At 40.9% G+C, this 27,342-nt stretch overlaps 1 protein-coding gene across 4 annotated transcripts in view; it reads right to left on the reverse strand.

Moving 5' to 3' along the window:
* SGCD (sarcoglycan delta) overlaps positions 1 to 27,342 on the reverse strand; it is a 236,495-nt gene that overhangs the window by 64,686 nt on the left and 144,467 nt on the right. For all 4 annotated transcript variants that reach the window (XM_074916280.1, XM_074916282.1, XM_074916279.1 and 1 more), the window contains one exon: positions 11,131 to 11,232. In XM_074916280.1, coding sequence (XP_074772381.1) covers positions 11,131 to 11,232 — 102 coding nt within the window. The remainder of the gene's footprint in view (positions 1 to 11,130; positions 11,233 to 27,342) is intronic.

A 27,342-nucleotide genomic window follows, 5' to 3' on the forward strand; every position in this document is an offset into this window, starting at 1 on the left:
TGTCCTGCAAAAAACTGGAGGACACAGGCTCTGAACACTCAGGCACAGGAAGCATCAGAGGAAACATGTTCAGGTTTATCCCATCAACCCACTGTCTTCCAGCCATGGCTCTCTGGAAGCCAAGCCAAAATCAGCTCGGGTTGATCACTTACTCTTGGCCTTTTACAACAATTAGTGTGTGTTTGGATTATGGATTATTTGGCCATTCACAGTGTGTCTTCACCTCTGTGTACAACACAACGCGGAATCTGCTTAAAGGGAAGTACCAACTGCTCTAAGGTGATGAACAGCTATGCCCCAGGATTTTAAGAAAAATAATGAGTTCTTCACACTCTTACAAATAAAGTTAATCAAAAGAAAGACAACAGCTTTTGACTGTAAGGATGGAAAGCCTTGCTGCAGAGATATGCTTATTCTGTCAGACAAATGACCTCTCTTCTCCCCTCAATCAATCCACCTGCCTGTAATTTTATTTATTTCTCTACTTTTAAATATTGATGTCTTATGGAGGTTTGCACTGGGAAAACCACATCTTCCTCTTCAGCTGTGCTGCCTTGGGCTGCAGGCCTGTCAGATCACATCCAACAGGAAGGCTCAGCTTGCATTAGTACTTGGAAAAGAAGACTGAAGAGTGAAATGGATGATTCAGTGAAGAGCAAGCTCCTCTCCAAATCAGTAGCCACCCATTCATGGTGCCGTGGGCAATCTTTTGCAGCTGTTGCTAGTTTTTAGCAGAGAAGCAGAACTCAGATGTTAATGACTTTCATGACAAATCCATCCCTTGTCTAAATCAAGAGAGAGACAGTGGAACAGTAGATGGGTTTGCTCAAGGAGAAAAAGAACTAGAAGCAGAGTATCAAGCTGCAGCTGGAAGGAAAGAGAAAGGAAAAAAGCCTAGGTCATAAGAGCAATTTTCATTGTCTAGTTTTAGACAACAAATTAAGAATCCAACAAATTATCCTGCACTAAGATACTGTACAAATCTTGGGATGCATTTACTCACCATTTTCATACACAGACAGGAATTTACAAATCAAATTTCAGTGCTGCTGCATTTGAAATAAACTTTAAATAAAACCTGCCCTTGTAGGCCAGAAAGAAGGACTTTCCAAAGGAGGACGTGTCTCTGTCCTTAGAAGGGATGTTTCTGGGGGAAGTTGGATGACAGCAGCACTGTACAGTTGATGCTCTCTGGGGAACCTCAGCGGTGAGGAGGCAAAAGCCACAGGTACTTCAGCTCTACTCCTGCTCAGCGAAAATTTAAGATTTGAAAGTGAGCAATCTCCTGCTTTTTTATGTAAGGGTGGCAAACAAGGATTGTGCCCTGATGGATGAACAAGGAAGAAATACTGTGAGCTAAAACACCTTGAATTTTCTCTCCATTCCACAGGTTATTCTCTTTTGGAGAGAAATGAGGAGCAGACTCCCTGCTACCATTTTCATACAACCTGCCTCAGAAAATTTTAAGGCCAGACTGGAAGCAAACCTAAAAAGTTCACTGGATTCAGAATTACATCAAGTCAAGAGGAAATCAATGGACACTTAACATTTTATACTGAAAACCTGGAGTAAAAAATGAAAAAAGAAACAGACAAAAAAGGACACCATGGAAACTGCTTTCCTTCACCCCCACAAAAAAGGACAACATTTTACCGTATCAGCTTTTATTCAAAAATATCTGCCAGCTCTATCACCACACTCTTTTACACTTGGAGCATGTGACCTACTAAAATGAGCATGCACATGGATGCAGGACTCCTCACACCAATCCTCAGCTGCTGTGGGAGTGAATGAGTTGGCCACTTTGCTCACCCTCATCCCTATCTCCTGTCCCACTCTCTGCCTACCTATTGACAGCGTAACACCTTTTGGAAGAAAGGGCTGTGTCAGTCCCCATGTTTGTACAGAGACCAGTCTGGCCGTAGCTTTGCTCTGCCACACATGTGCAGTATACATAGAAATTAAGCCAGCAAAGAACACAATGTACGCCCAACTCTGCATGTGAATAAACTTACTGATGTCAATGAAATTACTTATGTCTGTAGATTATGCACAAATTAAATATCTGTTTGGATTGAAGCCAAATTCACCAACAAGTCAGAATGCCTACTTCTGTGACTAGATTTATAGCCATTGTTATCACACACATGCAGTAGTGTCCTGCACTCCAACACGGTGCCACTAATGCCGGTGTGGGACTGTCCCTTCCTGAAAGACTCTGGCCTACATGGGAGTAGACGGCCAGGCACAGTCTCAGACAACAGAGATCAAAACTAGAGATGTTCCAACCAGAAAGATGTTAACAGCCAAAGAAATCTTACTTTTTCTTTCAAAAGCAGCAAGTCAGTTTTCCCAAGACCCTCAACTAATTTGCCCTAAAAGTACAGGAGCAAATTTAGAGCTGTTCTTGTCTTTCCCTGTGTTGTTCTTTCTCCAAATCCAGTATCTGTCATTTAGAGACAGAACAATCAGAGAAGCTCTTATTACTGGCATTACTGGTAAATGAAACCTGGAAGGTCTGGCTTTCCCTTCCTGTTGCAAATCAAAGAACACACAAACGGAACTGTCTGTAAAAGCAGTTGTGTGTGCCTGTACTTCCTAATGACAGCACAGCTTGTCTTGGTAAGTAACACTTGCCTTATAAAATACATAACTTTTCTGCTGAAATAGTTTTGATCAGCAGCAGAGTTGCAGAAGTGTTTTCTGCCCTGTAGTAAAAAGACACGAAGCTCTGCTCTGGAGGCTTCTTGGAAATATCAGAAAAACATACTTTTTCTTTATAATTAGATCTTGCTATTTGTCTTTTAGTGTTTTCTTTGTCTATTTGCCTCTATCTTCTCTCGATCCATACTGTATAAAGTTTCACTCCTTTTTCATTTTTAATATTAAGAAGTTGTTTTTATATTTCATCCTTTCCAAAGTAGCCAGAATCCTGATTGTCAGCAGCAATGTCCAGACATAGTAAATCCTTAAACTGAAGGCCTTTGCCCTTGAGAGAGAGAAATGCATCAGTACACATTCTCATGTTTTCCCCTGAGCAGTTTCAGGTGCTTTGTAAGGCTTACCGCTTTCTCAGGCTACAGCTTAAGATGAAATTTGGATCAAGTTTTGCACTGAGAATTCAGGGCTACTCTACAAATGCGTTCAATCCCACGGGCTGGTTTAGGTCAGCTGTGGTCAACTATCAGCAGAGCTTCTCTTTTAACAGCAATACAAGTCAGCAACAGAAATCCCATAATTAGTATGCGTGACTGATGTGTCCCACACTTATGAATCCCCCAGTAAAACCCCTGTGCTTTTTTTAAAAAAAAAAAGATTAAACATAGAAAAAGAAGGACGGTGTACAGCTCCCAAAGGTTTAGAAGCCTGTAGGAATACTGGGAGGCAATAATAAATGGCTAATTAGCAAAAATGAGCTTCACAGCAGCTTCCCAGTCAGTTCACAGAGGTAGCACGAAAATTCAAGATGCCAAACTGAAGCTGAAATAACAAACACTAGAAGAGTGGTCCATGTGCAAGTAAGGCAAGAAACTGACAGCCAAATTCATTCAGCTCTGCCCTTTTCTTTCAGCTTTAAAATCAGTAATTCCATGTTTTTTCTTTTTCCTTTTGGGGGAATAAACTAAATCAAATGTTTATTCTATCCTTTTAACTTCTTGTGTCTGCTCTCCTGTCTCAAGGCTCGTGACTCAGTTGAAAACATGATGTTAGCTGATTTGTAACACTTCCGTGGAAATACAGCCCCACCACAAAGCTCAGCTTCGCAGCTGAAATACAAACAATTTCTGGGATCATGGCAGCAATGCAATGCCAAAGCTTAGTGACCACACAGCACCCAGCCTTAACCCAGCGGCTCACTTTGAATGGTGATGCAGATCTCTTGTTTTTATGACTGCAGAGTCCAGCTGCAAATGTTTAAAATGAAGAGGAGACAGGAATTGGATCAGAGCAGTAAAATGAACACATGATCTGAACAGATACCCTCTCCTGACACAACCAACACAAGCAGAGAAATTTCACCTGTCAAAGGGAGAAAGTCAAACACATTGGGAAATTCCCCATCTCCTTCATGCTTAGCTCCGGAGCTGTTAACTAGTCCACATCAACTCCATGGCCCAAACTCCATCCCTAGAAAGTAGACACCACTGACTGTAAAAGTGCTTACTCAGCTTATGGGTTCAGATAATTCTGCAATGACCATATTGGGTTTTCTGGACACAAAATGTCCACTGATGTTAGAATAAGAAAGTATAAACACATTGTTCCCAGAGTTAATTCAGAGGTGTACTCACGATGAAAATATAGACAAAAGCTGAGGTAGGTAGCCCACTTGGCACAGCTGATTGACTTTAATAGGTGTTGATTACACTGCTCATATTGCATGAAATTAAAAAGCTTACAAATGTTATGAGCCATTACCCTTCCATTTAAGAGAGCTTATGACAAGTTAGCAACATTTAATGAAATCCTTTTCAAAATGCCATAGGCAGCCTCCACGAGATTTTGCTTTGAAATGCAACTTGTGGAGTTATCTCAAAAAGTTTGTTTAGTTCAGAGCTTTGTCTCTTGCTCTTCTTTGGGATTTTGCATCTGACAGGATATTTCAGTTCCCTGTTGTGGTCTCAGTGTGTGGCACAAAACACCAGCTTGTTACACAAACACCAGGGAACAGAAAGCAAGATTTAATTGTGGTGGTATTGGAAGTACTCCTTCAGCCAGCCTACAAAATTTCCTTCAAAATTCAGAGCTGAAAGACTTCTGGCCAATTTTACTATGAAGGTAAAGGGAAATGTTTTCATAGTTGCTGTAAAATTTACTTAAACTTCCACCTCTTCAGCACACTGGAAATATCACAGAGCCACTAACTGCCCTCACAGTGCTGGGGCAACCAAGGTTCAGTCTGAAGTAGGCTCTCTGGATTTTATTGCTTAAGAATGAAACTTATTAAGAGGAGAGCATATCAATTTTATAAATCCCACTGGACACTCACAGCCTGCTGCCGTATGCGACTCAAATCTGATTGGGATGGCGATGGCAGCACTATCTGTGCATCAGGTGAGGGCGTTTCTGCCAAAATGATGCCTTTTGCAACTTGCTGGGCTGCTTCTGTTTATTTTTACTGTTTGTCCTGCTGCCTGCCAGCTCTCCTCTCTGTTGATAGCTGTCAGGCCAGCAAGACTCAAACTGACCAAACTGAGAGAGACATTTATAGCAAAAGCACACTGGCATAGAATCTAACAACAAGGTATCTGGAGTGGTGCCACAGCTAATGCTTAACAAACCCTACAGGGAGAACATGTGGCCAGGCGCAGCTAGAAGCTTTCTTTTGTCACCTGTGCCACCAGGAGAAACCTTGTGCTTTTTAAAAAATTATTAGGGCTTTTAAACAATATTTTATCATTTGCTGCCAAAAATCAACCAAGAAACAGTAAGCTATGAAGATGCAGTTAGAGAAGTATTGTGCTTCAGAAGTCGACCTGGGATAGTGTGAGTTTTTACTACCCGAAGCTACAGTGGCAGCTAAACTGCCCCAGAGGCAAATGCCAAAGACCAACATCTCCATGAGCTGCCAGGAGCTCTCACAGGCTTGTTCGTATCATAATGTGCAAAAAAGAAGATTCCCCTCTTCTTTGAAGAACCAAAAGAATAGCTAAACAGTGGGAGGAGTAATGAGCAAAGGCGGTGGGAGTGTGCAGGGACTGGCTAGGTGACGACAGCACGGTGAGACAAACTTCATTTCCACTCCGTGATGGTTTCAGTGAGCGTGCTGAAATCCTTAAGCACTTCGCTAGACGAAATCATCAGGAACTAATTCAATATCCTTTTATTGCTCTGTAAACTGACAAAGGAAGAAAAGGAATTATTCTGACTCCTTCCTCAAAAAATAGCAGCCTTCTTTCATGCTATCTATCTGAGCCTTTACTGAAAGCTAGATTTCTTCTACACAGTTTGAGCATCACACAAAGTTGCAATTATCTTGCCATCTGCATTGCCTTTCCTCATGGGTGAATGTTGCTTTTAATCCAAATTAGTATGTTATATTGTTTATAAATATGTATTTATGGCTATGAGGCAGGTGTGCCCCATTGTGGGCACATGTCATTGTTTAATCCAAATACATGGTTCATTGTTTCTCAGTGTATATTTTTAGCTTTCAGGCAGGTAGACCTGCAGAGCAAATAATACCAAAGAATACATTCATTACAGAACAGCTTCTGTGCTTTAAAATTATGACACTCTTCTTCCAGATCTGAACATAGTGAGACAAGTACATTGGTAAAATAATTATTTATCACTCTTAAAAGCTTCCTTTAATATTTCTATCATTCAAATACTAGCTGGGGAAAATGTAAAGTACAGACAAGCATATTTTATGCACTTGCTAGTCTAGCTTTTATGCTGATGAGGACTTACTAAACACCAGTAAAGGGAATAGCAGTTATCAGCCCTAATTCACAACTGTGAATTTTTTTAGGCCAAACAGATGCCCTTGCAGAATCACAGCCAAGTGTTAATGACAGGTCCAGTCCTTCTTCCGCTGTAGTCACCAGTTATTTCATATGGCTTCAAATGAGACCAGGTTTGCTCCAACACTCTGAGCGAGCACGCTGCTCTCACTGAGACACTCATTGCCACAGTGAGCAGAATAAGGACCTCTAACATTACCCAAAGAAAGGAAAAAAAAACCCAAACAACAAAGCACTGTACTTTGCCTCTGCCCTTTTTCTTTGGTGTATAGGATTCGTCTTTTAAATTCTTTCTTCGGTTAATTAAAAATAATGGGAAGCAGACCTTCAACATGAAACCAACTAAATACGCTATGAGACCTCTTTTGAAAGACACTTAAAATCTCCTCAAAATCTTTTGCCGTCACTTATACCTGTGCAACAACAGAATAGCTTGGAGCTCCCCCAGGCAGCAGAGGACAGACAAGAAAGGTTGGTGTCCATGTTTAGATCTGTGTCCGTGTGAGTCTGCAAGAGAGCTGAATGGGCAGGACCCCAGTCAAGAGCTTTATACTGCAAAAAATCTTTTGTCAGACAAATCCATACTCTTGTCTTTAAAAGGATACAGGGTAAAAAACCTTAAGCCTAGGTGTAAATATTTGCAAACTGAGGTTTATTTTTTCTATCTATGCACTTGAAATGAACATTGAAAGGGCAAACCCCTCCTAATCCTATCATGGCAATGTCTTTCTCTGCTTCCTAAAACTGAGATTATCATCTCATTGGCTGTCACACAGCTCGTGAGAGAAGTAATTAACTTGATTTTCCTGTATAATCACAGCACAGGATTTTATTTCTATTATTATTGGAATGAAAAATGCACGTAGCCTGTTCTGTCTTGCCCCTTTTAAGTTACTTACAGACCTGGATGTGGCAAGCTTCAAAACACCCCAAGTGCACTAAGAAAGCTAAATCTGGGCTCACTGTAAATTTCGAGCAACCTGCTTGTTAGCAGCTCTTCTCAACAAAGTCAGGAAAATTTCCAGTTTTAAATTTCTGTTCAAATTCAGGCAATGAAGACTGAAGACCACAAAACTGCTGCCATTGCTTTCTACCACATAAAATTAACAATTCATGCTGCTGCGTGCAACTTTCAGTCAAAGTTTGTCTGATTTATAAGCAAGCAGATGGTTCACATGATAGTCCACAATAAATTACAACAGTTAGAAAGACAGCTACATTTTGAGAGTGACAGTGCAGCTGAGCTACAGATGGGTTTATAGATGACCCTTCCAATTTTTAATAATCTCCATAATTTATGTGCAAGTAAAGAAATGCAAGGATTCCTAATGTACCTTCTTGACTAAGTACAAATCACTTTTATTTACACTGGCAATACTTCATGGTCCAGTTAACTTCTTAATTAAAGGCAACAAGATGCTCATGTTCCATGCAAGTGGCATGGAAAATACTGTTTAGTGCACAATATGTTTGGCTGGGAGTTTAAGATGCTCTGAACACGCCTGGAAAAGGGAATGGATCTATCTCATTTCATTTAAAAAAGACTACAAGGCTGCAAACACTGCTACCACCAGTTTCTATTCATTCATTAATCTCCAGATAAACTTTAGGCTCGTGCAATAACAAGGTTATGTTTACTCGCAAGCTCCAATGCTTAGAAATAGGATCCTAATCCAGGAGGCACTACAAACCCAGTATTACTGAGCCACGACTAGGATGTGGAAATAACAGGAACAGAGACCCTCACTATATGAAGGGAGAAGGATTTGGGGGTTCACTCTTGAATGGGTGAGGGGAAAGGAAATCAAGCCTGGGCCACTTCTCCAGCACGGGACTGAACCACATCAGTCCAATCCTTCTGAAAAGCTTTTTTAAGAGACTCCCAGAAAGATGCCTTTGTTGGGTTGTCATCAATTGCATGCCACAGTGAAACAGATTCAGTTCTTCTTGGTTGTGATTTCAGCTGCAATGAGTTACCTTCCAAAAGGAGCACAGCGAAATGCCACTGTTCTGTCCAGAAGGTGATGAAGGGAGCAGTACCTACTAGAGCTCTTTGAGGCACAAACTACAGAAACTCAGAGGTTCCCACACAGCCAGTCTCTTCAGATGACATTTGAGGGCTTTTCCTCCTCTCTAAACCTTGATCTTCTCTTCCTGCCAAATTAATCTGAAAAAGAAATCCACTTCTAAGTGGAAATCCAAAACTATGATTAAACCAGAAGTCACAGTTCCTAGGAAAGCAAGTTTGTGTGTAACTTTAATTACCACCTTCCTGGGGCTTAAGAGATGCAGCAGAAAAGAAGAGGCACCAGTGACAAATTCAGGCTTTCAAGAATTATCACAATTCATGTTTTGGAGATGTTTTGCCAGGAATTGCCTGGCTCTGCCCACAGCAGGACAGCGTGGGGAGCAGAACTGCAGAGACATGAGTGGGAAAACCCACTCCACAGAGGTCATGGGACTGCAGCCACTTACACAAAAAGTGATTCTTCCCCTGCCATTTCCATGCAGCCCCTTCATCTACTACACAGAACAACAGTGAAATTAATTTTTTTAAATTAAAGTCTTCTATAAATAACCAGTGTATGAAAGTCTTTTGAGCTTTATATAAAAACATTATCTATTCCTGTACACAACACTTAGTTTTTTTAATTAAACATGTGAAAAATATTGTATGTCAGCTTATTTCTGGGATGGTCTTTACTATTATTTGTCATGTTGCTTCTGTTACACTTTGCATATTTAAAGCCACATTATGCACTTCAGAAAACCCAGAGAAGATTACTACAGAATTGGTATGGATGTTCATCTGTACCACTGAGTGCTGAGTCTGGCACTTCATTTTAGCAATATTCATCAAGTTCAGGGACTGTTAGTACACTTCCCTCTAAGAGAATACTGGGTCATACTACTGTTCTTTAAAAGAAAAAGTGTCAATTATTTAATAATATTTTTAAATATTCCATATCTATTATCCTTTGATTGTCTGCAACCCTTTCATTTACTTACAAGAGGCCAGATTCACACACAACACAAGAAAGCAGAAGTTGATTGAAATCAATAGGATTGTCCCTGTTGCCCCCAGCCCAGTAGTAATTCCAATGTTATCATGAGCAACCTGAAAGTTAGCACAGCCTATTCCACAGAGAAGTCAGAGAAACTATACTCATAGTTTATGTAACTATACAGTTAATACACTTTCCAGGACTCATGTACTGAAGCCAGAAGGGATGCTCCGACTCACTCGGCTGTAGATCAGACCTTCTGGCTTGTGGCTAGATCCTTCTCTGGCTAACAGCAAGAGTAATTCTGGAGGAGGGATAAAGCAAGGAACAGACACAGGAACACACAGACCTTACCTTATATTTCTTCTTCCTTGCATTCATTAAACTGTCAATAGGTAGAAACTAGTTTCATAACCTCAAGAAGGGTCACCTTTTGTACCCCCTAACACTGAAATGTAGATTAATATGATAATATGAAAACAGTAAACTCCCCATTAGCAAGAAGTGGTTCTCAGTTCTCTTAGTAATCAAGCATTATTTCCAGCAATCTAACTAGAGAAAAAGAAATGTAAATAGTAATTTGTCAGTCTATTTATCAAACTGAGTGCTGCACCTTTCCGACACATTTTATGTTACAAATTGTATGACGTGTAAGGTTCTATGGTTCTGTTTTAATTCAGGAATGAAAACATTTATAGATATGAACATTTTCTTATTATCTTTTTTCCCAAATGATACTTGTTCAAATCAATTGCTAGCCATCTTACAGAGGTTACAACCTTCAATAACTAAATCAGATATTGTACTGGCTGTTGTGTTGATTAGGCTACAAGTTCCACTTTCTACAGAAGCACTGAAATGCTGAGATAAAGGGATGTTAACTTTATTTAATTAGCTATCTGCCATTGTTATCAAAATGGGAGGTTGGTATCTGACTCAAATTAACACTTTGGATCAGGAAACAAGACAGATGACATCTGAGAAGGATCCTGGAAACTCTCTGTAATCATTTCAGTTATTTTAAAACTGCTCAGGACAAAGAGGATGGCATTAGAAAGAGCAAAAGTTACCAACAGTCAACGAAGTGCTGTTATGAAAATGCTATTTCAATCACACTTGGGTTCTTTATCATTTTCAGTTGTTAATATCCTTGCCACTTTTGTCAAGCAGTCTCTCCTAGCAGCACTGAATTTTAATTGCACATAATTTTAAAACACAACATGAAATAGGACTGAGCACATAATATGGGTTTATTGTGCCAGCTAACAATAGACCGGGCCCTTGTGCCAAGGCATCACCTCTCCGATCTCTGAGGATTAACTAGTAAAACACAAGCTGGATTTCACAACTGATTGCCATCTCTCTACCTCAGAAATAGTAGGTCTCTCAGTTGAGGGTTGTTTATGATTTGTCTCTAGAGGAGACAAAAAGATAATGTGAAACCTCAGAGGTCCTGGAAGCATTTTAACTGTGGCTTTACACAAACTAAACCCACGTAGAGCTGAACAGTACCCAAATGAAGTCCTCAGAGGACACCCACTGTCTCACTCCCCAAACTTACAGAGTGGCCAAAGTAATTTATCCAATAACTACACCACTTCAAGGTTTCTTACTGTTAGGGCTACAGAAACATGCTTGTTCCTTTCCCAACAACTTACTGGTCTTGACCGGATTTCTTTGGCGTAGAGAGGTTTCAAGAATTCTGAATCTCCTTCAAGCTTTAGACCCTTTTCCGTGATTCTCAGGTTCCCCATGCCATCCTAAAACACAGACAAAAAGAGATAACCCCATTAGTTACAATTACCAAATTCACCAGGCTGCCATCAGCTGATTTTTTTTTCCATAGAGGATGACATTTAAAGCACTGGGAGGCACTAGAGAATGCAATTACTTGTGTTATCCTTTTAGCTCTGTTTCTGTGGAAAAAAATTCTATTCAGAACAATCTGCAATGCCCCCCAGTAAACCATTTACACAGATGAAAGATGTTCTTTTAAGCTAGTCATCTCTTCTCTAAGAGATGCAGCGATGCTCTGTGTTAACAGGAAACTATTCACTGTAATATTCACCAGCTGCCTGTATATTAATACACCTTCTTATTCATAGCAAATCCATATAAAGACTATGTGATTAATTCTACTGAACTCCATATAGAGAATACGTGGTTCATTCCACTGAACTGGCAAAGTAAGTTTTGGCTGTGCAGGAGTATTGCAATAAAATGTGGCAGGGAACTTGACCCCTGTTATTTGGGGAAATCTCTGTAAAACATGGACTATTTGGTGGGATTTCTTGAGGGCTATCAGCCCCCACAGCAAAAAGATATGGAAACCTGTTGATTAGTTTCAAGTCTCACAGTCTTTCCCATGCTTTCGTTATTGCTAAGAGGCTACACAGCTTATTGGAATAAACATTTATGCAAATATTTGCTCTGGGAGAAGCAGATACAATAGGAATATCTTTCCAGCAGATTGCTCTCCTGTCTCAGGTTAATTCGCTTTTCTCCTCCATGATGATCAGCTCAGGATTGGATCCCTTGCTCTGCTCCTTGCACAGCCCAAGCACATCCCAGCAATCTGGACCTCTATATCCAAGTGTTTGGGTCTCCTGAGTCATTCTCACGTCCTTCAAACAACCACTGCAAAGCTCACTGGCCAGGCATGACTGATGTAACATGCATTTCTGTCCTCTCCTCATTCAGATTCCACAGTTGCAGCTATCAGTTCTCACCCTCTCCCCAGCCCTTCCAGGCTCCCCTGCTCCCCGCACTTCCATGGCAAAAATCTCCTTGACAAATGGTGTGAAGTGTTGGCTGCAGGCCTCCAGCAGATGACTGCAAATAGTCCCTTTTCTTCAGAAATTGCTTAGTTATGTGTGTCCAAGATGTAATGGAATATCTGAGAAACCATAATAGCAAACAAAATATATGTCAAGATTTTATATGAGTTTTTCTTATGGATTTTATGCAGTAAGACAGGTATATGGATACATTGGCACAGAGCAGAATTGGACCAAACTATATTTCACCTTTAACTTGTGAAAGTCATAACTTTTACTAATATGAGGGATTTAGGTTCATTTTGGCTATAATTGCTTAGGAAGGGGGGGGTGTGTGTGTGTAAGAAACATGGTGTGAGTAGGGAATTGCACAAGCAAATGTATAAGCAAAACCACATCAAATGCAAGGTATTATTTCTAAGATTCAGGATGATTGTCAGACTGCAAGGGTTGAGGTAAATCTGCAAGGATTGTCAGTCTGCAAGGATTGAGGTAAATTGTTTTTTTTTTCTGAGAAAATGGTCTGAAGAATACCTTTTAGCATAAATTTGACTGACATCACTAGGATTTGAGACTGACTCTAGCAAAAGTTATGTCTCTACATGTATAAATTAAGATTGGTAAACGACCAGGAGTTGGATAGTCAAGAACTGCCACAATAATCCTCAAACATTCCCCTTAAGGAATCTTTCCACCTTTTTTTTTTTCCCCCCCCCCAATTTCTCCAGGCTAGAGAAGCAGGAAGATGATGCTATATGATGCCTCAAGGCCTCCCAGGTAAGGCAGGGTACAATAATCATAAAATCTACAATAGCTGGAGCTCAGTGTGGGGAGAACATTGAAACGAGGGACACACACGTCATCACTTCCAGACAAGAGGCTTCATGTTACAGTGAGAGAGACATTGAAACCAAGGATCATGCAGGCCACAGCATGGCAGGAATTGTAATTTGGAGGAATTATTGATCTATAAATATAGAGATGCCATACTGACTCCATGGCATTTCACTGTAATTTATGGACTCACTGAAAGGAACTAGGGTGTCTTCTTCTCAAGTCCTGCTAGGCATGTCCTTAAAAACTGAAGTCCAAGTCAAAAGAGCCACCCCAGCGTCTAAGTCACAGCTGTTTCAGAGATTTTAGAGGAAAGGGGTATGTACTTGGGTAGAAGCCCTAAGAAGATCAAGAGAAAACCAGGAAAATGAAGGAATACCATGAGCATTTGGATATATGTCTTGCATATTTTCTAATCTAGCTGCAAAAATAAAACACATCTGTCTACTGCCTCTTCCTCTCCTTGCGTGTGCACCTCCAGCACTGGAAAAGGAATTCTGTCACTAAAGGTGAATGGCTAACCCAAACAGATTTGCATGAGCTCTTGCCAAAAGGCATGAATTTGAAGGGATAAAAATCAAAGACATAGCATGGCTCAGCGTGACACTGGTCACTTGCCAGAGGTTCTCCTGTTCCAAGAAGGATCATTCCCAGGGTGTCCCCTGCCAAGTAAAGGTCCTTCTTGCCAGAGCATCATGTCTTATGAACAGAGGCAGGCTCAGGAGTGGTGGGGGATAAAATGACCACTGTCATCTCATTTTGAAATGAAAGTTTTAAGTAAACTTTAAATAGAGACATATGCTGAAAACGTTACTGATTGTTGAAGGGAGGGGAATGAGAGATGGGTCATAAAGTGCAACTTGCTACATTCCTTGTCCTGGGTGTAAAATATTGGCTTATGAATTCTGGGTTAGTGGTGGCACAGAAGGGGTTCATTTATCTCAAGCAAAAGGACGAAGGAAAATGAGTGAAATATGATTATGCACCAAAGAGCCCAGATTAAATTCTGATAGCAGTATGCTTTGTGATTTGAGTGAGCAGGAATTATTACGGCTATCTGCAGATGTTTTGTGCTGCTAAAAACTACATTTTTTTTCCCCAGATAGATAATTCAGTCAGGTTACAAGCCCTAAGGGCTTTCACATTGCAGGGTCTTCTCTGGTTTCATTAAGAAAAGTAACAGGTCGTGCGAGCTGGTATATGCCACATATAGCTGCAAGAGTGATCACCTCTGTGGGTACACAATCCTGACCACCCCAAGGGCTCAGTCCCGAGATGAAGTTGGGCAATACTTTACCAGTAACATGGACCAATGGATAAAGGGACTTGTCAAGTCACCACTGAAGCTATGGCAAACCAGCAATTTCAAGGGCTCACAACTATATTCTATCCAGAGTAGTGTTACAGATCCAGCATTCCACCCTGCTCCTCTCTTGCATGTTTCTTTTCCTTTCTCTCCTTGACCCTCTGTCTCCCAAGTGCCCCCCATAGGATTTTTATATATGAAAAACACACATATGGGACATGTAAGTCACACCTAGCAGGTCCTATACATCCCAAAAGAGGTATCAGGCCTACGGGACAATGTCCTACAACCAAAGCATCAAGAACACTTTTGGTTTATATCATGTGAGAAGACGTATTCTCTCACAAAACCACTGGGATGGAGAAAAAGGGGCACTTCCCCATGTTATTCTTAGTCTTTGATCCTTCTCAACCTCTGATCCACACTCACCTTTCTCTCCTCCTGTGGCTGCCTAAACTAATAAAAGCGGCACCCACCAGACATTACCTCTTGACTTCCCTGGTGTTTAGGACTGGAATGTAATGCTTAGCACTGACTCTTACCACAATTAACTCGCTGCTGCTCATGTTTCTCATGATTAAGCATGACAGCTTTTTGTAGTAACAGTTGGGGTCAGCAGGTGAAAAAACAAGCAAAGGTTGTAATCTGAGCTTAAAGTTAATGAGTATATTGGTCTCTTATAGTACCATCACTATTAAATCACAATCATTTATTATTTCCCATTAGGAAAAAAAAAAAAAAAAAAAGGCAGCTTGCAGAATTATATAGAGATCCCAAAACACAGGCACATTAGAGAGAAATCATTGTATAAAAGACTACTTCACATGTTGTTTTGGATAAAGCATAATCATCCTCCCTAAATTATATGGTTTAATAACAAATAAATGTCATGCTCTTCTACAGAGAATATAAGTGAAAGTTCCTGTGAAATTTCATGGACCGTGACCTATAAAATGTAGGAGAAAGATGCCCAGAGTGACAGAGACTATGAGTTTTTATTAAACATTGTGTCTGTGACTGATATATATCCTTATCTGCCACTCTATTGCTTGTGAATAAAGGGAAAAAAAAAAAAAAGTATTGATTATTTGAATCACTGACATCTGACAATCTTTGTTTCTCCCCTTTTTATTAGCAGACTACTCAGCAGAGAGTCAATGACTTTATTGTGCAAGCACAAGCCAGCTTTGTGGGAGCTTCCAGGAGACAAGCTCCAAACAGGAGGCATGGAATTGGGAACTTTCCATTACCACCTACTTTGAATTATTCAGCTTTTTGGTAGGGCATGGTGAAAACCTTCATATCAATTTTATCATCTACACTCCCTCTCTTTTTATGCAATGCCTTGTAATGGGCAGGCATAAAAATTTATGTGCTATTGCTGACTGCTCTGTGTTGAAACAGGACAGCAATGGTAAAATCCTGAATAACATAAATGTCATTTTGGTGATGGTGAATGAGAAAGGAAATTTTTTTTTAGTAGCTTGAGAAACAACTCAGTTTTCCAACCAATTACAAATGATGGTGTTCGAGGAAGAGCCCGAACCTTGCTGCTATCTGATCATCAAGGCCCTTCTCTGCCTTTTGGTTAGCAATATGGCTATACATGTGGGTAAAGCCTAGGGGTTTTTTGTTTTCCTTTTTAACAGTTGTGGGTTAATTTTTTTAAAAATTGTATGTCTCGTAGCAGGGAGATTCAGTTAACAGAATAAGAAAAACCAGCTAACCCAATCAGAGGCACATAACTGCTGTGGTAAATACCTGGCAGTGGTATCAGCCACACCAATCTGGACTGCACACACAGAGGAACAGGAGGAATTTTCAGTGGCAACTGTCATCCACGGGCTGGGCTCGCACCGCAGCTTAACCTAGTTGAGAACGAAGGCGGTGATAACACATATTTACTGTGGCCCTTCGTGTCAGGATGCTTTGCTCTTCACAAACAATAAATTCAGCGTCACGCTCCTCTGTGCTTCCTTTGTTTTCCTGACATTTTTGAACACAGAAGGAAGATCTGCTGTTTACTGAGGACTTTCTAAGGATTTTAGGGACAGACATGATGGGGAACACAGAGAGCTCCAGCTGTCCTCTGGCCACCACTGGCACTGGTACCGGTGTTTCCCCATGTTTTTTTCTGCATCTCCATCCCTTTTCAGTTTTCAGGAAAAAAAAACATTGACAAGGTTTGTCTCTGCACGGCAGGAAAGCCTTTACTTTTTTACTAGGAATAAACTGAAGTTATGTTTGGAAATGTCCTGTGGGAGAGAATTATCTTTGGAGACTGCTCCTGTCAGATGGCTGAAACACCTGATTATCGTTGCTTGTATTATTGATTGCTGTGGTCTGCATCGCTTCCAGATATGTGCAAGTTATTACACAGCTCAATACATCCAAAGTCAGGAAAAAAAAAAAAAAAGCAAATACAAGTAACCTGTTTTTTTTCCTTCCCCTACTGGGAAGATTTCTGTGCTGTTCTTCTATCTCTGACTTGACGTTAGATGTTTCCAGATTCCACGTATTTAAGGAAGGTCTGTACAAATACACCTCATTGCCAGTTCTTTACAGCCTCAAACACCTACTTGCTCTAACAGGATCGCCCTCCCTCCTTCTCCTCATTTTCTTCAGTTAATTTGTCATCTCAGTAAAGATCCCAGTATCCAGCTGTGGATCAGCAGCAATATTTTGCTATGGAAGCCAGGGGACCCCTAAACACCGACCGGCAGCACCATTCCTGTAAAGTTAAAGCTGGTTACACAGCACAGTCCAGAGCAACATACAGCCCAAGGTAAGGAGACAATGTATGACAGCTTCTTCCTCTGATACAACACCTTGTATTGAGACCACATGGACTCAGTTTTGTGGGGACAGTAGAGAAAAACAAGCCAATGCAGTGTTACACAGCATATATGATCATATCCCTGCATGCACGGATATGTGCTTATGCTTTGAATTGCACTGGGAGGTCTCATACCCACAACAGGCACGTGTCTCCCTCTTCTTCTGCCTGCTTATTGACCTCAGATGTTCCTGTCAGATGTCTTAGCGACAGTGTTTTCATTTAAAGGTGATAGGCACAGTGTAGGATAGCTGTGCTGAGAGGTGGGTGAAGGAAGGTGACTCCAAGCACCTTGCATCACTGCAAGACAGTATATATGCCCTCTCCAGGGAAGGAGGGAGACGCAGATGAAGCACAACTAAAATCTTTGCAGCTAAATGGTGCACTAAACCAACATTATAAATTGCAAGACTAGCAAGCAGCTAACTCACTGCTCCCTCCAGAAGCCCATGACAGTCTGTGAGAAGACACCTCTGTATAATCTCTGGCACTGCAGTTATCAGTCACAGGGAGACATGGACTTGAATGAGCAAAGACCAGCTGTGGGAGTCACCCACTGGAAAATGACTTCTAGAAGCTGCTGTTAAAGTTGCGTGAGCTATGTAGGCACATTTAGTTCCTTCCATAAATGTGAAATAGTTTGTGATAGCTATAGGAAAGTCAGGTGGCTGCTAACTTACGAAGGAATTATGTGCAAGTGGAGGAAATTGCCTGCAGACCATTATAGTTAATATAAAATTCAGCCCAGATGAAACCTATGCAAAGCTGATCCCTTCTTTTCCAGTGAGAGCTCCTGGTTTTGTGAGTTCCTCTGCAAGACTGCAGAAAAAGGGGCAGAAGATGAGAAGACGGAATACAACAAAGAGAGCACAAGAATCAATAGGACATCTCATAGTTACAGCAGTGAGATGTGATGCAGAAAATCTTGACTTCATTCCTGTGAGATTCACATGGCACAACAGCATTAGGGACATCTTCCCATGGGCCCATTCCCATAGTGCCTTTCCCCTCTATCTGTTCCTTCTACACCAACTGAGTGCTCACCAGAGCCGATGCCATTTATTATGAAGATTACTCAAAGAGCCCTGTGAAGCTGTCATTGAAGGCAAAAGAAACTTACGCATTTGCTTCAGTGGAAGTTAAGGAGAAAACTCTCAAAAAGCAGTAAGAACAGGAACAAATGTGGTTTTCCAATTCTTGTTTCAAATAAGTTACAGCTGACCCAGGCAACTAAATCCCATCTCTTGAAAGAATTCCAAACTAGTGTTGGAATAATTTCTAAACAAATCGTTCAGCCAGAGCTTGAAGAAAGCTCAGCTCTGGATTTACTGCATATTCCTGGAACTACTTTGGGCAGGAGGTATTTCTTTTCCAAGCAAACTGTTAGTGAGCTTACTCAAAGTATGATCATGTGTGGCACCACAAAACCGGGCTTTCCATGAAATAAGCCACCCCATCTGAGAGTACATTTTTGCAGGGGAAAAGATTAGCAGACCTTTTGGAGAAATTATTATGAATCCCAACATTGTTACTACAACACAACCATCATAAGCAGAATTCCTCTCTAGGGTAATAATTTCCCTTTCCATTGGTACAGGAGGGAAGAGATTGAAATTTGCCTTTCACGCCTCCCAACTTCATATTATGGAGCACTTTGGCACTGAAGCATTTTAAAATGAGCCATGTTCTCTTGAGCATTTTTCCGCTTTTTTGCTCCAACACAAATAGTAAGGTTTCACATCTTATCATCAACATATATTCCAAATGTGTCCCTTGAATTCTCCATCTTTTTTAGTCTAGCTCATTACCATAATTATGCTAACTAGGAGGGAAAAGTCCCATCTTGTAGAAATTTGTGCTCACTCAGAAGTGAAAAAAAAGATTCTTATACTCATAGGAACAAGTACTCTTCTAATGCAGCGATTTAATAAAAAATCAGCACATAAATTCACTGTACAGTTCAAGGGGCTGCAGAAACAAGTTTTATAAATTATGGCTTAATACTCCTGAATTATGATAGTCTGTCAGTCACTGACTGAAGGATAGAATCATAGAGTGGTTTAGGTTGAAAGAGACCGTAAAGATCATGTAGCTCCAACCCCGATGCCATGGGGCGGGACACCTTCCACTAGCCCAGGTTGCCCAAAGCCCCGTCCAACCTGGCCTTGAACCCTGCCAGGGAGGGGGCAGCCACAGCTTCTCTGGGCAACCTGTGCCAGGGCCTCACCACCCTCACAGTGAAGAATTTCTTCCTTATACCTAACCTAAATCTACCCTTTTACAGTTTAAAACCATTATCCCTCGTCCTATCCCTAGACCCCCTGATAAAGAGTCTCCCCACCTTTCCTGTAGCCCCTTTAAGTACTGGAAGGCCGCTCTAAGGTCTCCCAGGAGCTTTCTCCCAGCTCTCGGCCTGTCCTCATAGGGGTGGTGCTCCAGCCCTCTGATGATCTTCATGGCCCTCTTCTGGACATAGAATAAACACTTCTCTTTTTTTTAAACTATAAAGATCTTGGACACAATATCCTCTGTGGCATCACTCCTCCAAGTCATACCAAGGCTGAATTGAACTCATTCATCTTTACGTTGTTGGAAGAATTTCCAACGAGAGGGAGGATTTTTTTTCCCCTTCTCTATCTTAGTGGATCCCTTTTGTGTTTTGTACTTATACTCTGAAGTACAATTTTTCTGACTAATGCAGTATTTAGCAATTCCCCCCGACCAACAATGAAGCTGGCAGATTAAGGCTTGACAGTGTGAAAAGGAAAGTACCAGCTCTCATGCAGTGCTTCTGAAGGTGAGCTCTTGAAAATGAGGCCAATTATGGGTCATTTTTATCTGATATGAACATGCCAAATCATCTCAGGACCACTAATTAGAGTGTATCAGGTCTTTTCAAAGAAATAAGGCTCACGCAAACACACTCTGGTTTCAAACCCCTGCTCAAGATCTATGCCAACACTCAAGATACCAGAAATACGAGCACAGGTGGAGAGAGACCTGGCAGGGCTGTGGCCATGCTTGCAAGTCCTGTCCATAAGGCACATTTGACAATCCCATCTCAGCAGAGTGATTTCCAGGCCATGGGGAAACTTAGAGGAGTTGCCTATTGCACTGACCTTCTCAAAACCCACCGTACCTGCATTGTATACTCGCTGCTATGGCAACATCAGCCTCTGAAGACAGAATAATCACGATGTGAATCCATATTTTCAGTTGCTTCATTTATTCTTCTCCACTATTATTGCCTCTGTTTCCAAAAGCCAGGAGAAAACAGGGTGGATGGGGAGGAATATTTTCAACGGACCTCAATTAATCAATTCTGGGCCCAGATTCAGCTAATATCAGGCATTTAACTGATGAGCCTGCATTTGGAAGATAATCATACCATGCTACCTCTGCAGTTGGGAGAGAGAAAATGCCAACAAGAGTCTACCTAGCACCCAAATCACTGCATGGAAGTGCGTCTTCCCAGCTGCTGTGGAGCTCCTTCAAGGTGATTTAGGCATCTTTTCTGGATGCCTATAGATAACTGGGATAAATCCAGACCTCAGTAGTGTGCAACAGGATTCAAACAGAAAACAAATGGGTTGCCAGGCAAAACAATAAACAGATATAATGAAATAAAATATACTTCAAAATCGTGATTGTAACTATACCGATGCAGAGTGGCTTCAGGGATTATTTTAATGACGACTTCTTTTTTTAATCAAGACTCATACTTTCAACAAGAGATTGGAGGTTGGGCACATTCAATTTATTTGCACAGGTAGCTAAAAAGAAATTTTCTTTAAAATTAGATTCTCTGTGTTAAGAGGAATCCATAGTCCCTTAGTTAAGAAACCGCCCTTATGGCTAAGAAACCACCACAGAATTTTTATAGCTGTATTTGTCACAAAAATATATGATTTTGCTCTTCCACTATCAGAATATACTGAAAAATAATTTAAACTGTCTTCCAGACTTATCTACAGTGTGTATATGACACTGTTGTTAGCAAGGGAGGCTCTGGGGACAGCAAAGAAATGAGAGAACTGAAAGCACTGCTCCCAAAGAGGCTGAAATAAGTATATTGCTTCTATTGCTTTTTGAACAATTGCCAGCAAATAATTATTCATAGAGGAAAATATATGGGTATGCTTAGGGTCCCTCACCACTGCAAATGGTGGGCAAAGAATGAGATCAGCTCTGTGGAGTGCATCTACCGATTTCAAATCGCTCCACCGATTTACACCCACATGGTACCTGGCCCTAGAGCAAAGGGGTTGGAAAAGGAGAGCTTCTGCAAAACGCCCATAGCTGTTAGGTTGCAGTGGCAGACGTTCCGGCGGCGTGGGCAGGGTGCCACAGCAGGTCATGGCATGTGGAGAAAACCCCGGCACCATCCCACCCTGTCTTTTGGAGGGGATGGATGCACAGCCAAAAGCAACCACCCCCCACGGCTTGTCCTAATGCTCCATGATGGGCTGTGACTGCCCAGGAGCAGCTACGGGGGGGCAGAGGATAAGAAACAGTTTGATTACTTGTCATCATTTACTCCTCTCCAAACTTCCAGCCCCGAAGTATTTAGCATACAGCCATCTAACACACCTTATACGTGCTCTCACATCTGTGCATGGCACACGCTATGCTGCGTGCACGCTCACACACATGAACACCCTCTTAGGGGAAACCGAGGCACAAAGTCACTGTTGGCATCCACCAACAGTCACACGGGAAAGCTGCGCTGAAGGAAGAGCTCCCAAGGTTTCTCTCCAGCACCTTGTTGTGTGACAGCACTTCAGCTAAGAAACTATATATATATATCCTGCTCCTAAGAAACAACAGGTTAATTTTAGCAACTTTCAAAAGCCAACAATTCAGAATTCAGATACTCTGTCTTCTCCCTGTGGTTTGCATTCCTCTGCCTTCTTGCCAGAAGATGCATTATGCTTAATGCCCTCTGTCTTCTTCACAACTTCATAGTGCACATTCAAAAGTGTTTACTAGAACAAAAATAATGATCATCACACAGCAAGGGAACTAGGAGCTTGCTAGTCATCAACCCAAGTCCAGAAGCATCCTGCAGGACAGCACTTCCCAATATAAATTTCAAAATCATCATCATGGTAGTTTATACTTCCTAAACTGCAAAGTAACTGGAAAAACCTAAGATAATTTTCCTACTGTTTACTTTTTGAGGAAAATAAAGACAAAATGGTGTTTTTTTCATATCCAGAACTCATGTGTGGGGAGTTTTTAGTTTCAAATAATTTACTGAGTGGGTGCTTACTGAGTCATAGGGGACTTTTGCCAGATGCCAAGTGGTTCTCTTGGAAGTCAGGAATACAATATTATGTGCGTGAAAATCAGGTGGTTACATGACATAGCCAAGAATCACATGTAAAAAAATACAACTGGCATTGGCAAACTACAGACAGAGCAAGACACAGTGCCTTTTTCAAGTACTTTTTTAAACAGAGAGTTTTAAAGTCACAGGACAGCGATTGCTCCAACCGTGCTTTGGCCTTTATAGAACATAGCTCTGTGTGTCACTTCATTACAGAAATATGCCTTATTCAGGGATATTAGCATTTCTTTTTTTTCTGCTCCTTTTTAAAACATGACACCAGCAGGAACAAATTAAGTGACTCACAACCTGCATACTTAATTATTTATTTATCTGCTGCGTGTAACCTCATCTCAGCTTTTGACATTTTTTTCACTAGCACCAAGATCATCTAAATAATGAAATCTTTCAAAATAAATACTAAGTGTCTCAGATCTGGATTTCCTTTATCGTGAAACACCTTTGAACCTTCTGCCAAGCCATGTGCATTTCGGATGTGAGCTGCTCCTGGGCACAGTTTACAGTTTTGCAGCAACACCAGGATGACTAAGAAGTGATGCCCACTCCCTCCAGCCTGGCAGAATGAGCAAGGGCGAGCAGAGCACTTGATGCAGTCAGTTTAAACACATTATGTTCTCCAGTGGGTGTCTGCAAGGATTGGCAGAAGACCCGTGTTATGCTCCCAAGGAACTTTTCAGAGAAAATAAACAAACAAGTTGCGGGAGGAGGATGCAGCCCTTGCTGGGAGCAGCTGCCTAGTCCCCTGTGGCAGCCGTGACCGGCGTTCAGCACACTTGCATGCAGATCACAGCACGCAGGGAGATGGTAGACAGGATCAGGCTACGTTAAAATAATGTTAAAGTAATGAACTCAGTGAAATGTTTTCGATCAGTGAGCGCTGCTGGTTGGAAATGCATCTGTATGCTCCTCCACGCTGCTTTTCGCAGGCAGAGTCGGGCTTGCTCAGAGGCAGCACAAGACAACTCAGTTCTCCATCATGGTCCAGACAGTGCTCTGGGGGCAACCAAGACTTTTCTTACAGCTTTTTGGCCATTTTGGCAGCCTGTACTTGTTACTGTCGGGATAAGACTTTTCCTTCTGAAAGAAGAACCACTGGGGGATATTGAAACATAATTGCTAACCACTGCACTTGGTTAGGGACCAAAAATGCTCGAGAAGGAATTTTTATCCCTTAAAAGAACACAAAGCATAAAGCAATGAACGGCGAGGCTAACATTTGTATTTCCTTTTGGCTGTCTCCTTTGGCTAAGCATCCAGAGCCTGTCTTCAGACTGCCTGAAGGCATGAGGTTTCTTTCTCCCTCTCTACTGAGGCTGCACGTCAGTATCTCTGCCTGGGATATGGCTGTAGGAGCTCTACATCACCGTTACCTCCTCCTCTTCCCATCCACCTAAATCCTAAACAAGATTTCTCTCTCTTGTTTTGGCTTTCATCACTGACTTACCTGACAGCTTTAGTGAATTTAATCTCAAAACACTCAGGGATATAGGGAAAAAATATTTTTCCCAGGCTACAGATAAAGAATGTAGTTTCAGGGAACTTAAATGGCTCAATGGGACATTTTGGTGACCAGAGGAAATTTAGAACCTTATGATAAATTTGGGATATTTATGTAAGAATAAACTCACACTGCTAGTAGCTGTGTCTTATTGCTAAAACTGCTAGAAAGTTGCAAAGGTAATAAACAAGGAATTGAGATGGATTACTGGTGATATGCTTTTGAATGTATTACTCGATGCCAGCTGTCAGATACCTTGTGAAGTCCTTATATCCTTGGGTAAAACACTGCACCTATAAATATCTTTCTCGGATGAGGATATTGATGACAGCAACTATGGTAAGTGTGGTCAGTGACTTGTTTAGGAGGAAGAGGTACTAATACAAGTGTTACAGTTTACTCTTCTAATTGGTTATTTCAAGTCTGTTGACACTAGAAGAAATGTACAGTTTACAGCTATAGCTATGGCTACATATCATGGTTATTTTCTTACTCGAGGTTTAAAAAAAAAAACAGATTTTTTTTCTTTCAGTTATTGGTGGGACCTTAAAGACTTTAGTAGTCTTGGCAATCAGTGCAATACGCTTTGTATTTCTAGGAACTCCTCAAAATATCTCTAAAATTTTTAACATAAGGAATGGGACCAGTTCACAAGAATACAGTCCTATGGCATGTTTGCTGCTTAATCAAACAATTTCTAAATTATGAAATATCTGACAAAAATGTCTTACTTTAATTAGTGTTCCAAGCTTCTGTAGACCATAGGAGACATTCCTTAGAAAACCATGTTTATTCCACAAATTCTTAAAGATTATGTCTTAATGTTTATTTCCAACATTTGTTACCAAATGCAAGCAGTAAATGCTGTAGCTCAAAATGTTGCAAGGCTTTGTCAGAAGTCCTAGAATTTGTTAAAATAGAAGACACTGCCTAAGTGCAGGATATTTCTATTAAATGAAAAACTATTTAAGTATTTGGTAGTGGTCAACGACATTCTTTCTAAAATAAAAAGGAAAAAAACCCACAGTTCTTAAGAAGTGACAGTTGAAGTCTTTGTAACTTCCCAGACCTTATTTAAGACTAAACTTGAAAAGATCTGTTTGGGAGCTGAAAATCCTTTGTATGTAACTTAAGGATAGTTTGAGTTACTCTGGGAAGAATTTTAATTTTTGTGAAATGATGAAAGAACTAAAGAAATATGTCAAAAGGCAGACTCAACTGAAGGAAAACAAACATTAAAGCACTAATTATATAGACACAGGGAGTACTTCTACTCAAAAAAATAAACAGAAAGAAAATTGGGATTCACCTGCAAACTCATTAAGAACCTGTATTTTCAAAGTGTACTGATGTGTCTAGGGCCAATATTTAACAGAAATATTGAAATTCACAGTAAAGCTATGGAAAGCCAAAAATAAAATCTCTCTGACTCAAACACATCCCTCATTCACCATTTCTCTAATCTCAATATTTTAATTTTGCCCCAGCTTGGTCATCTCTGTCTGTTCCTCAGCTGCTCTACCCTGCTTCTACAATACAGGTATATCACTTACACATCTACTCTGAAGCTGTGCAATGACTTTGTTAAAGTCCTGCAAAAGGCTTGTGGTTTCTTTTTTTTTTTTTTTTCCCTTCTCAATCACTATCACTTCTTAGGGAAGAAAATCTTATGTAAGTTTAGATAATAATAGCTTCGCTTGTTAAACATCAGACTAAGTATTTCTGGAGAAGCAATAGAAAGTAACATCAGTAAATAGAGAAAATAGCAGGGTATAAAATTCTTAATAGTCATTAATTTGTCTCTTTCAAGACAGCTCCCTGAATGACATGCAGGTAACTGAAACGAAACACATTAATTGCGTTCACAGAATTTAGTTCAGAGCCTTCACCTTTGCCCATTTTGAACAGTTTAAAGTACCAAGGGTGTGCCAAAGAGGACCCAAGTCACCTTCAGCGAAACACTTTGTCACCTATGAACTGCTCTGTTAACTGCAACATGAAAGCGGACCCTCTGCTAATATATTTTTTCTTCCACCATAGTTCCTGGCTCAAGATGATCAGAGTTCAAAGCTCTTTTGACTGGAATTGGCCACAGAAGCTCTGCAGAGGTGTGGAATGGTGTGTGCCCAAGCTGGTCCTCTCGTGGACCACAGGCACACCTGCCCCAGAGGCACACAGGGCTCTCAGGCTCTCCAGGATGAATTTGGAGGACGTGTCCCAAGGGCCTGGGCCAAGGGCACTGGAGGGAGGGATGGGGCTGGGCGATGGGTGCGAGCAGTGCTGCTCCAACATGTGCACTGAGCTCAGCAGTGCTCAGCATCCCCAAACCCTCCATTTTTCTCCAGACCTCACCTGCAGACCACGCAGGCAGCCTTGCCAACCCTTGCTGAGGGAGCGAGCTCCTCCAAATCCAACACGGGTACACTTGCACGGCACTGCCCAGTGCCACACAGAGACATTCCACGTGCAGGAGCTGGCAGAGGCAGCACTAAATCTCCGTTAGTGCAACACTTCACTAAGCTGTAAATAAGTGACCCTGTGGCTCCCTACACAAAACTGCATCATACAGTACAAATCTACCCATATGAGCCTTCAGCTATTTCATTTTCTGCAGGTCTCTTGTCATCATTTCATTACATGCCGTCCTTTTCCAGTGAAACTACATTTTACTTAAAAAGGGCTATGAAGAATAAACGCAGCTGTAGTTGAATAAACAAGTCAGGTCTGTGGGTGTACCAGACTTTTAGAGCAGCAGTTTCTCATTTACACTGAATGAACTGAACTCCATTTTGCTATATTGTTAAAAGTAACTGCTTTGCCTGCATAGCAACTAATTTTTAATGATTCTTTTTTTCTGCTGAATCTTATGTTAGTTTTTTTCTAAATAATTTCTTGTTTATTTGAGCAAGGTAGAGATTCCTTAATCACTGAAAAATACAATTTTGTTTACTTAACGTTTGGATAATGCAAACAACTTATACATTTGCTCTTTAAATTCTCCTCTGGCTATTGACTTTGTACTTTATTATTATCTTGTTAAGCTCACTATAAATCTTTCAAAAGAGTCATTTAAATCTGTAAGCTCTTCATGTTTTGGCTCCTAGCTGTATTTGGGACTGTGTTCAAATATTTGTGTTCTTCAAGTTCCAAGAAACATCTTATCTGTCCCTACAATCACTCAAGGAATTTTGGCATAAAACTGCCTTTTATTTTCTGAACAAACAGATGATATTTGACAATCAGGTTCTCTTTCAGCTGATAAATGCAGA

Source organism: Athene noctua, chromosome 12 (assembly GCF_965140245.1).
Source record: "Athene noctua chromosome 12, bAthNoc1.hap1.1, whole genome shotgun sequence".
NCBI lineage: Eukaryota > Metazoa > Chordata > Aves > Strigiformes > Strigidae > Athene > Athene noctua.